Here is a 12096-nt window from a genome sequence, read left to right on the forward strand (position 1 = left end):
ATCTCCAGAACTTCAGAAGCAGCCAGTATCTTCTGTCCACACTCCCTAGATGGCGTAGCTGGCCAGGGGTGACACTGATCGCTCCAGCAGACACGACGCGCTGCCACTGTGTCATGCATGGCGCCTCGGCACCATGACATGTGTAAATACTGATCTTATTGACTCTGATACCAATGGACGCGACGTGACGCTGGAATAAAGCCACACGTGTACCTCGCAGAAACACGAGGAAACAAGACACCAGCAAGCTCTGGAGGCAACGCTTTCTCCGCAGGACCTCATCCTGCCGGTTGTCTCCTTAACAACGCCGATCTCAAAGGAGAGACGCCTCTCCCCTCCCCACCTGAGGATGTTCGCACACAAACCCCAGACGGCGGTGGCCGGGCTGCCTCGTTCCGGCCTCCAGGCACCGCGTTCGCTGTGCAGGTGCGCACCGACAGCTCCTTGGGGCCACCCCGCAGCCCCTCAGGTGAAGCCAGGGGCGCTCTCGCCCCACGCCGCTTCCTTCCCTTCCCTCCCGGAGAGGGGCAGCCACCGCGCAGGCGCCGCCCCGACGGCTCGGTGCGAGCGTCCCGGCGGCCGCGGCAGTCGCTAGCGGAGCGGCGTGGTGCGACGCTTCGTCCCGCCGCGGCCGGTGGCGTGAGGAGCCGAGGCTGAAGCGGGCCGAGGGCGAGCGGCCCCGGCCGCAAGGGCACCGCCACAGGTGGCGCCTCTGCGGTCGCCCGCCTCAGCGGCTCCCCCTGCCCGCGGTCCGCGGCAGAAGGGGCGGCGGCGCGTCCCGCCCCCCGTGCCGCTGGCGGGCGGCGCTGCGGAGGGCGGAGCGGGCGGCGGGGGCGGGCCGGCCGGCGCCCGGCGCGGGCTGGCTCCCGGCGGGCGGCGCTGCTGCGTTGCTCCGGGAGGCGCCCGGGGCCGGGCGCGGAGCTGCGGGCTCGGGGGTGTGAGCGGCCGGGCAGGGCGCCCCCAGGATGCTGCGGTTCTTGCGCAGGACCTTTGGCCGGCGGTCGATGCAGCGCTACGGGCGAGGAGCGGGGCGCGGGGCCGGGCGAGGCGGGCTCGGAGGTGAGGGCGACGAGCGGGACGGTGGGCTGCGAGGAGCCGCCGCGGCCGCCGTCGTCTCCGGGGGTTTTCCCTCTTCGCCGCACCCCGGCGGGGTCGTGCACGGCGCCGGAGCTCCCGTCCACATCCCCGCCGCCGGCGGTAGCAAGCCGGTGCTGCAGTGCCGCGTCCTCCTCCTGGACGGCACCGAAGTCAGCGTGGAGCTGCCGGTGAGTAACGCGGTTCGCGCCGACCCCTCTGCATTTCCCCTCTGCCCGTTGGCGTCGCTTCCTTGCTCCCATCTCGCCGCCCGTATACACCTGCTGCCAGGTGCGCCGCGCCTCCCGCCATGGCCGCGGCTCCTTCCTTCCCCGGAGCGAGCGCGGAGAGCGGCACCTGCGCCTCCGCCGCCCGCCGCAGCCCCAGCCGGCGCTGCCCGGAGCCGCTCGGGGGGAGCTCGCTGCGGTCGCGCGTCGGCGGTCTCGTTGCTCCCAACCTGTGGAGCCGGTGCGGGGGTGCCGTTGGACCGTCGGTGCGGGGCCGCCTCCGAACTTTCCGCTCTCCCGCCTCTGCCGCGTTCCGGAGTGCGGTGGGTCGCGCCCGTGTGTCGCTTCTGGGGACGCTTCGGCGTCGCCGGAGCCCGGTGGGTGCCTTCCCGGCACGCCGCGGTGGAGCTACGCTGTGAACGCCGTTCGGCTGCGGAGTTTGGCTTCTGCCCGGTGGTCGTTGCCGGGGCCGCCGAGTGCCTGGCGCCCGTCTTTTCCTGCTGCCCCTCCCCCGTGAGAACCGAGCTTTCCTTTGAAGCGGTGCTACAGTTTATCGTATCGGGAAAACATTGAAACTTGTTTCGAAACTAAAGAATCGGCAGCCATTAAGCCTGACCTACAAAAAGCAGGTGGGAGAACTTGGTTTCGGCGTTACAACCTGATCTATCTCACGCTGCTTTTAGAACCATAGAATGTCCCGAATTGGAAGGGACCCGTAAGGATCTTTTTAATCTCCGTTGGTGTGAAAGATGTGTTTGTTTGTTTGTTTTTCTTTCTTTTTTAGGATACTTGTTGAATTTTGTTGGGTGCCCTTCATGCTAATAATCACCTGTGTGTGTTGGCATGATTTAACTAGAATATGGAAATTGGGGTCCAACTGGTTTCTGCTTAAAAGAAACTGAAGTGATGGGCTATTGCTCCAATAGGGGAGTGTGGAATGGGGCCACCTAGAGATGCTGCCTCACACTCAGCCCCTTCCCTCGCAGAGCAGATCACACACCTCTAGGCACTGGCAATGCTAATGGCTTTCCTCTCTTCACATCTTCTTCACAACTTGCTGCAGTCCTAACATCTCAGCACGAGGCTTGTCTTAAAAGAACTCACATGTTATCTGAGTGCTGAGGACTTGCTTATAGGCATCTACGTAGATAAGCTCAATAAATATTTAATGTAAGGTTATACTCCTTCCAACTTATCAGAGTCCAGCTATTGCTATAGAACCTGTTTAAGATAGTCTGCAGGTTTGAAACAGCAGGTAATGGTAAACCTTGAATAGTCCTTGAGTATTGGGAGCATGTGGAAGTGTACCAGCTTGGTCCAATAAAGAAGCTGTAGAGCATACTTGCTTGTGGTGTGATGTCCAAGCCAAGCCTAGGCTATCAGTGGTGATGCAAGATGCACAGTTGGTAGTTGTAGTTCCTTTATCCAGTGAGAGGATGAGAAATCAGAGCATTCTTTGACATTTCTAGGCTGCTGGAGGATGTTGGGGTGCGAAACAGCTATCGATGCCTTGGGGATTAAAAAGGGTGCTGTCGAATTGCATCTCTGCTCCTCATGCTGCTTCCCTTTCTTTCACAGAAAGTAACACCCACACAGAGAGGCAGAAAAACTGAAAGAGGCGTTGCACCATTTATAGAATTTGATCAGGAATGTTTCCCTGAGCTTTGGAACACCAGTTTTTATGGGATTAGGGCCTGAGACAGAATGCACTTTAATACTCAGAAGCTGCTGTACTGTACTTGTTAAGCTGAATGAACTGGGCAGTATTTTCTCTATAGCATTAGAAGTGAGGAAATCAGCGTATGGTTGATTCTCAACATTTCAGCTTAATTTTTCTCTGGCAAGGGAACGAGTGTGGTCCCTGCTCTAGCAGCGAGACAGCTTACCCTGGAAGTCTAGTATGTGGGTAATTGCTGAGGACTTTGTGCTGCTGATCACGCTCGCAAGCACTTATTTCAGGAGATACTGGCATCTGGAAAATGTGCTCCTTCTACTGCCTGTGAACATTAAAACCCAGCTGTCTTTCCAGGGGTAAAAGGAACACATTGGCATTAGGGCACAATAATTTCGTAACTAACGCTTCTTAGACTGCTACCTGAAACTTAATTGGAATTGATTTCAAGGCTTGTTAGATATTAATTAAAAAGACTGCGGGGTCTATGTGTTTGTGTGGAGGAATGGCAGAGAGGTATGGCTGCTTGAAACCTTCAGCTGTGCATGCAGGAAGAAAAAGTTCAGTTGTTTTGCTTGGTTGGTTTGTTTAATATACATTAAAGCTAAAACCCCAACTCCTTTGTGTAGGTGAAGTGTATCAGGTTCTGCCCCGGTGTTTTCTCTTATGTGGGGGCTGGTGGTATTGCTGGCAAAAACAAATGGCACATCAGTAGGCCGATACCATCTTTGAGGCTAATGTCAGCATTTATGCAACAGTACCTATGTTAGAAATGGTAGAGTTGGTAAGTTTTAGTAATGCTCCCACCTGAATCCTATCTTAGCTTGTTCTTCTGGAGGCCGTGTGGAAGTATTGTGACCAGAGTCACCTTTCTTGTTTATCTGCATTTCCTCTACTGCTTCCTCATGGAATATTTGCACTTCACTATTCCTTACAGCACATGTACAGGGCCTCCCCTGCCCTCAGGTTCCCCATCTGCCCTTCACTTGTAGGTGCTCCCTGGCTTTCCTGTACTTGTTTCCTCCCCATACAGTGTCAACATAAAATTATTCTGAGCTGTGGAGAACCCTGGATAATGATTTCTGTACTCGGCTTCTTGCACAGAGTTTCAAGGATTGCTTAGCAGTGGTGGCTTTTTGGTTGCTCTTAAGGCAAGACTTAGAGTACTTTAAAAGTATTCTTTCTGAACAGAATAACGTACTGGATGGGTTTTTAAACCCACAAGCTCCTGAGGGCTCTGTGCTGAATCTGAGGTGCTCTTGAGATTGGCTCTGGGAGTGGCTGTTTGCCACCTCCCATGGCAGGGAGAGTGTTAAGAAAGTATCATCACTTCTAGTTGACCCAATGCTACGCTTGTGCACACCTAAATCTGGTTATAAGGATTGATGCAAGAAAAAAAGGAGTATACTTAGAAGTAAACGGGCAGTGAAAGACACAATAGGAAGCTGTTGTGTGTTTGGATCTTGCATCTCAGCTGTGGGTAGATGGAAGGCCACTTGCTCGCTGCTGTCGACACAGTCCTTTGTTTTCTAGAGGACTCATGAGTTTAATGAAAGAAACTGGTTATAGGTGATGCTGTGTTCTTACATAAAGAATACAGGCAAGGAGCACTGACATTTACACAGCAATGATGATGCCTGCTAGTTAATATGTAAATGTGAAGGTTTGTAGATAGCTTTAAGGTGAGGCCCCAAAAATCCCAAATTTTTGTTGACGTGGGTCAACATTTCTAAATGTTTCTAAAACATTTCTAAAAACCAAGTATCTGATTTTTAATTCAGTGCATCTTATGAAAGCTTAAAGAAAGACTCAGGAAGGTGACTTCTCCATGAGATGGTGCAGAGCAGCAGGCATTGATGTTCCTTTTTTAGTGCCACTGAAAATGGTGTTTTGTGATAAGGTTTGGGGAAAATGGGGGCTGTACGTAACAAATGTTTGTTTGTTTATTTGTTTAACCTAAGTGGGATGAGAGAGGAAACAAATAGTAAGCTTACTCTACTGTGGAAATCCCCATCTTGCAAAACAGACATAGGAAACCATATGTTTTCAGTGCCACGGAGCCACAGCAGTCGAAGCACTGTCTGTCACAATACTCATTGCTGTAGCAGATTTCTATGCTGTCATGGACATCATTACAAAAACCTATGTAGTGTATTAGGTAGTAGGTGACACTTAATCATTAAGTTAGTGAACAAGTTTTATGTTTAACTCTTTTTATCTATGGATTGTTTTCAGGTGGAGAGCTTTCATATTGTTTCTTTGCCTTCCTTTTGGTGTATCTGTTTTAATAATTGTTTCGGCTGCTATGGAAACACTTCAGGATAGGGATAGTAAATGTTCTTCCGTAGCCCTTTTTAATCTGCGTAATCTTCTGTCTGTTGTATCCCCCTCTTGCTAGACTCGCATGAGCATAACAAAACCTATTTGCTGGCCTCTGTGCTTAAATAGAATGTAAATGTTAAATTAACTCTTGAGTAGTCATCTCAAATTCTTAAAGTTAGAAGTATGTTTGACTAGAAAAAAAAAGTGATAACTATTTGTAGAGGGGTACCTCTCAACCTTTTGCTTACATACCAGGTGATTTCCTAATGACATTTCAGGAATAAAAGCTGCAGACACTGAATTTAAGGCATTCTCAGGTGTCTCCTAACTGAAGATTTATTCTCCACTCAAATATGTATTTTATATGGGGTGTGGAACAGATCTTTGAGAATTAATTCTTTACAGCTTTTCTCACACTCTGAATTGGTAATATAGTTCTTTATTTAGAAAGTACCTTTTAACAATCTAAAATCAGAGTGCTTCAAATGCTGAAAGTATGTTTTCAGGCCTGCAAGGGCTGCCTTGTGCCTTGTAAGCATGAACTACTGTGGCTACTACCTCCTGTAATCCCCTTCATAAACTGATGAAGTTCTCTTTGTGGAAGTGCTTGGGCATTTTCCTTCCATCACTTTTGTCAAAACGCTTTTTCATTACCACAAAGCTCTGATGAAGTAACTGTAGCCAGAGCTTGATGTGTTATCTTCAGGCAGTAGCCTTTAATTACCTTGCGTGTGTGTATCACATGCTTCGATGCACTGCTGTGTCTGCTGAAAGTGTGTGGAAAAATATTCATAGTAGACATTTATACTAACAGCCAGGGACCTATACAGCCCCAGAGGAACAGGAATGGGAGGAGGGTGTACACGTGGGACTGCAGCTGTGCCTCAGACTTGCATGATGAGTAGGTTCTTGACAGAGAAGAGGGAATTTCAGGCTCTTGGCATGTTCACCAAACATCCTTAATAAATCTACAGCAGATAAAACACACTTGAACGATATGTAGTGAAACAGGGATGTGGTGAGCAGTGTTTTATTTTGGCATGTTAGATAAATTTTGATTATGAGTGCCATTAGTTATTTATGGAAGCCAATACCGTTTTTCAGTGCAGTAGGGGCATAGAAAGAGTTGTCAACTGGTGAGGGAGGGTCAATGATGAGAACAGTGTACTGCAAGAACATGAGCAGCTGGCACTGGTTCTTTGATGGAGAACTTATGTTTCTGAAGAGATTGAGAGAAGATGAGGTTGTTTTATGTACTATTTTGGAAGTGTTTTTACAACGGAATACAACTATGCTCAAGTGAAAGAAGCTATATCTGTGCATCCAGGCCCCTTGCTGGTTAACATATAAATGCTTTGTAGCAGCAGTGTGAGAGCTGGGCTTCACTGGTGAAAAACTGAAGGCCACTAAGGATTTGGAGAAAGAAGGTCAATAAGAAGGAAACTTTCCGAGTGGTTAGAAAATACATGTTCATTTGCAAATAGAATACATCTGGTTTTTCCTTGTGGTTGCATTCTAGGTAAGATTGCTGAACAGTGAAACAGTAGCTTAATGCTACTAGTAAACAGTAGCTTAATGCTCCTAGTAGAGGTACAGAAGAGGAAAAACAGTATCTGATCAGGCACGTAAAAAAAAAAAAAAAAAAAAAAAAAAAAGTTCCTGTGATGTAGGAAAAAGGAGCAAAGTGACTTTGGAAGCTCAGATAGTGCAGAAGAGCTGGAGAGTAGTTCTGTTGGGATCACAGAATGTGGTACAGGAAGAAACAGGCTTAGAATTGGAGAAGAACACATACAGAGCTTGAGAAAGAAGTATAAAATTGACAGGAAGATGGATGATGCAGAGTAAAAATGAGAATACGCGGTCACTCCAGGTATGCCTGAGAAGCAACTGCTCTTCAGCTATCAGAAGGAAGATAACCTGCAGTAGGAACTGTAGTGCTTTCTCTTGTGGGCTCATCAGGATGAGAGTAACTTTATGTTCTGGGATGCAGAAAGATTAAGGATTGCAGACATGGAAACAACATTATGGAGTCAGGACAGTGAAAGGAGAATAGTTTTTGAGTATGGAAATCAAAAGACCAGGGACAGAAATTACTTCTGCTCTCTAGTGTTGCTGTTTTCCTTGCACTTCTACTTGCAGCCTTTCTGTAAGTCTCTCTTTTCCCGTAACTTTGGAAAGCTGATACCATTTAGTGTCTCTCTTCTAAGCATAGGTTTCAGAGCTTCTCTTTTTAAATTCCCAACTTGTTCCCACTCATCCTTCTTCATCTCCTCCCTGAGCAATTCTCTATACTTCCCTGTGGACATCATCTGTGTTACTAATGTGATACTCAGTGAATTTCCTTTGTAATAAGAACTCTTTTCTTTTTGTTTTTCTCCTCACTGTTTTCCCAGTCTGTAAGAGCAGTTGACTTTGCATCCCCTCAGCAGATACACAAGCTGTGGAAGTTTGCTGTGGAGGATCTCTTCTGAGACACACGTGAAAGAGCTCTAGAGGTCTGCTTTCCTTCTGTTTGGATCCTTGAGCACTGCTCTCTGTCCTGTCCCCTCCTGCCCATTTCAGTTTTCTGTGGTTCTCTACAGTTGTCAGAACTTTGGAACTCCTTTCTGTGCATTTCTTCCCCACCAAAAGGCATTTTCACATCTATCAGTAGTTAGGCCAAAATGGTGAAGTCAACAGCTGTTGACTGTACGTACGGTGTTGCTGGGTTAGTGTTTTATGTTACTAGAGAAACGTATTATTTTCTTTAATGTGTTTTCCAATAGAGGCTACATTCTTTTTTCTTTCCATGTCGCATTAGAAATAAAAGGGTTGGAGGGTAATGACGTGCTTAGGGTGACCATCTGCACTTTATTTGACTTGCTATTTCTGTTTATTTCTCTGTATCAGTTTAAATATGTCCTGGACCATTAGCTATATTATGATGGATTATTTTGAAATCTTTGTTGAAATGCCAGGTTCAGACTCCAGCTATGAAGTATGAAGAATATTAAGAGTTAATTCAGCTTGGCTGTAAACATTTTTGTTCTATTCAGATTGAGACCAATGTATTCCCTTGTTGTTAAGGAACCACAGATTGTTCATTCAAAAATACCTAATGTCTCAATAAGTAGTATTCTAAGAAATGTGTTAACATGTGTTATCTTGCTGTGTTCTGTGATATTAACACATGTGGTGCAACTTATATGACAAACAGGTGCTGGAAATCCTAACAGAGTATCCTATCTTTTGCCTGTGAAATATCATAGGTAACTCTGCATAAACACATGGAGAGTCTAAGCCCTTTATTTTGAGGAATCTGGACTTGTATCAACATAGCAGCTTCAAATATACGATTAGAAGAGCATCGTGTTAGGACTTGAGACTTGTGACCTGTAGTTAAATAGGTGTTATTTTAAAGGTTAACTCATCCGAAGATAAATCCTGTTGTGACTGTTTGAAAACAATGCTTTTTATTTTCATTTTATTTTCCTAGTACTATTAATTATTGTATGTCTTATTTCCTGCAGTATTTTTGGTATATGATGTGTGCATATTACAAAATGTGCACTAGGGTGATTTCTCTAGCTTAGCAGGCTTAGCTTCCCATTTTTTCAGCTGAAAGTTTCTTACTTGGCACATTTCAGTACCTGGAGTGCTCTATGTTACACATTAGACTGTAAGCAGTTAATTTGTTTTGTTAAGCTCCAAAATTATCTTATGCTACAGACGAATGTATAATATTGACAGACAAAAAAAGCCTGTTGCTGCATCACACCTTTTTGGTTGGTGTTAAGTCTGAACAAAATTGCTTAATGTCCAAATGTTACCTGCTCTTAGTTTGCAAGTGAATATTTTCCATGTTCGTGAAGAAAATGAACAGTTCTGTTTGTTCTTCTTTTTCTTCCCCTGTTACCCATCCATTATCAGTCAAGGTTGTTTTCTGTCATTTAAATTTCTTACGTACCTTGTTAGTCATTCCAGTAACTGTGATATATGATTCAAAATTGAGGGCCTGCAATTGAGGGCCTGCATTTATGTAAAAAGACCAAAACCAAGAGCTTCTATTTTTACAAGCAGAACTGAGAATGCCAGTACTGTGTACAATCATCGTGTTGTAACAAAGATCACTATTCAGTGGAGATGCAAATCCACAGCATGTAGGTTTTGTATGCAGGCTACTTACTGAGTAGCAGTTCCTGAATAATGAACCTTCCATGAGTGCTTTGCTTTGAGAGATGATGATGAATGATGAGTGTGTTATCTCTTTGAATTAAGTAGAATAATTAAAGAGCAATATTCTTTAAAATAGGTCGTACTGCTAGGATAGGCAGTGCCCTGGAAGCATGCTATCCAATAGACAAGGTCCACTTATTTTCTGTCACACTGTGATCTTTGGGTTCTTGCCTGTATCTGTGTGAGTTAAGGCCTTCTTGTTGTAACAATAGGGTGGGAAGAGCTGATTTAATAGACCAGTAATAGAACTTGTTTGCTGTGCAACAGACCTCTTCTTCCTGCTATTTCATGTGTTGGGCATGGCCTATTTGTTTTGCTTTCCCCGCTATTCACCTCGCAACCTTCTCTTTGTTGTTGTTTTGTTATGTTACAGACATCCCCTTTTTTCAGGGTGGAGTCTTCCCAGACTTGTTGCCCAGCTGCTGCTGAGTCTGGAGATATTACCTGTGCTTGGCAGGGCTTGGAACACCTGGTTGCAGGTGCCTTGTGCAATTGGGTCTGCGTTCCCTCGAGTTCTGCTCTTGACTTCCAGTAAATTGAAGGTGTTAATGTTCTTGGGGTTCCTTTTTTAATAGGAGGACCTGCTTACTAAAAGGCTGGCTTCTAAAAGGAATCAGCAGTGATGTCAGTCAGTGTCCACTGCAGTGAGATGCTTCTGCTTTGTGCTGGGTTGGCTTAATTGTTGCAAAGAGTGACCACTTAAAGGAGATTTCTCTTCTTGAGTTAAGGGTTTTTGATAGTTCACAGGTGGCCTTACATTTTAGGAGTGAAGTATATAAGGAAATAATTTGTGCAACAAATATTTTTAATAGTTTTTGTTTTTTTTACATTCACAGTTAGAAACAAGCAGAGATTATTCACTGTCTTTGCTTCTTTTTCCTCTTGAATTCTCTGAGCAACCAACATTGCTTAAAATGGCTTTTTTTTCCCATGTAGTATCTAGATGCAAGATTTCCCATCATAAATTTATCCCACAGTAAGGCCTTTCTGATGAGAATTCATTTGTGGCTTTAAAAAGTGAAGATGATTAGAAAATATAGAGAGGAATGAGAGAAGTTTGAGCAGTTGTCTGTATACTAGCAAAAATAGGTTGAGGCTGATTACTGCGTTTCTCAGTTGGGAGTGGGAATAGAAAAATTCAATGCTGTGAAATGAGAACAAGCGTTTTTTGTTTGCTGCTATTGAAATTTGCCAACAGATGTTCTCGTTTTACAGTTTGTGCTCGGATTTTGATGTATTTTCACATTAAGCACCCACCGTATTTTGGTTTATAACTTCATCGTGAAGTGTATTTGAAAAAATAGTTGTGCTAATTTGGTAAAGATATTGCTTCTTTAAGAATATGGTTATGGCCAGAAAGGGGAGACCTTGATTTCTATCCCTGCATTTTATAGTGTTAGATGCTGATGAATCTAAGCTTATTTTTGCAGAGATAATAGATCATCTGGTATTTCCATCATGATCAGTCTGAAGTATAGACATGTGAACTTGAAAGACGTGGGGTTTTTGGCAAATATAAAACATTGAGTGGTATCTTGAAGGCATAGCCCTCGAGATGAACTTTCTTTTGCTTTCAGGCAACAAGGCAAGCAGATGGCTAGCTTGAGAGAAAGGTAGGGTGATACTGAGCTGAAGAATACCAATTCCTATTCCTTGTGTATGGGTTAACCTCATTAGCAGGCTGCTGGAGCCAGGGCTCGAGTAGCTCTTCCTCCTGGGAGCTACCAGCAGTTGGAAGCCTCCTGGTGCAGGCAGCTCATCCCTGCAGAGCAGCTCCCAGCACTGCCGCCCCCACTCCTCCAGCGGCTCCTCCAGCTGTGAAGTCCCAGTACCCACAGGAAAACTTTGCACCCACTTCTCCTAACAGCAGTTCAGTTCTTGCTGCCACAACACTGCTGTCACTGTATTTCTTTCAACAACCTTTTTTATTAAAAACAAACAAACAAACAAAAAAACAACAACAACAAAAACACAACCTTTTTTTCCCTCTTGCACACTTCAGTTTTAAGCAGTGTAGTGGCAGGCTTTCCTTAAGTGGGAGTGCATGGAACTTTGAGCACTTCAGCTGGTGACTGCATTTCTTATGAGCTTTAGAAGAACTGCAGATTTCTTGTACTAGTCCATAAAGCATGACAATGGACTGCATTGTGGAGCTGGTGCTAGTGAGGTGGAGAGCAGAACCGGTTTGCCTCTGTGGCTTTGTACCTAAAGTGAAAGCACTGATTGAAGACAAATGGCCAGACAGATGTCCCACTGCAATCCAGGAGAAGATTGTTGTACTACAAAATGTCCCTGAGGGCAAAATGAGAAATCGGTGCAGTTTCAAACTAAAGAGGTGAGACCTCTTTGCCTGCTTCCAAAAGCATCAACCTGCTTTGCTTGAGAAGTTTGTTCTGTAAACATCCTAACTTGGATAACATAAACAGGAGCAGAGATGTTGGTAGAAGTTCTTAGATGAACCAGGGGTGGAAGGCTGGGTGCAGGGCTGATGAGGAAATGTGTGCTGTGGAGTATACTTCTATTTCTGTCCTATGCACAGACATAACCTGCAGTGCTAATAAACTTGGAGTGGTTCTATAGCTGAAG

At 45.4% G+C, this 12096-nt stretch overlaps 1 protein-coding gene across 4 annotated transcripts in view; it reads left to right on the forward strand.

Annotated features, from left to right (window-relative positions):
* Positions 1 to 206: 206 nt before the first annotated feature.
* EPB41L4B (erythrocyte membrane protein band 4.1 like 4B) overlaps positions 207 to 12096 on the forward strand; it is a 164887-nt gene continuing 152997 nt past the window's right edge. For 3 of the 4 annotated variants that reach the window (XM_072327649.1, XM_072327650.1, XM_072327652.1), the window contains exon 1: positions 864 to 1265. In XM_072327649.1, the coding sequence (XP_072183750.1) occupies positions 966 to 1265 (300 nt within the window). In that variant the 5' untranslated portion in view covers positions 864 to 965. Of the gene's footprint in view, positions 470 to 863; positions 1266 to 12096 lie in introns of those variants that run through there. The other variant, XM_072327651.1, reaches the window with a different exon arrangement.

Source organism: Excalfactoria chinensis, chromosome 2 (genome assembly GCF_039878825.1).
Source record: "Excalfactoria chinensis isolate bCotChi1 chromosome 2, bCotChi1.hap2, whole genome shotgun sequence".
Lineage (NCBI taxonomy): Eukaryota > Metazoa > Chordata > Aves > Galliformes > Phasianidae > Excalfactoria > Excalfactoria chinensis.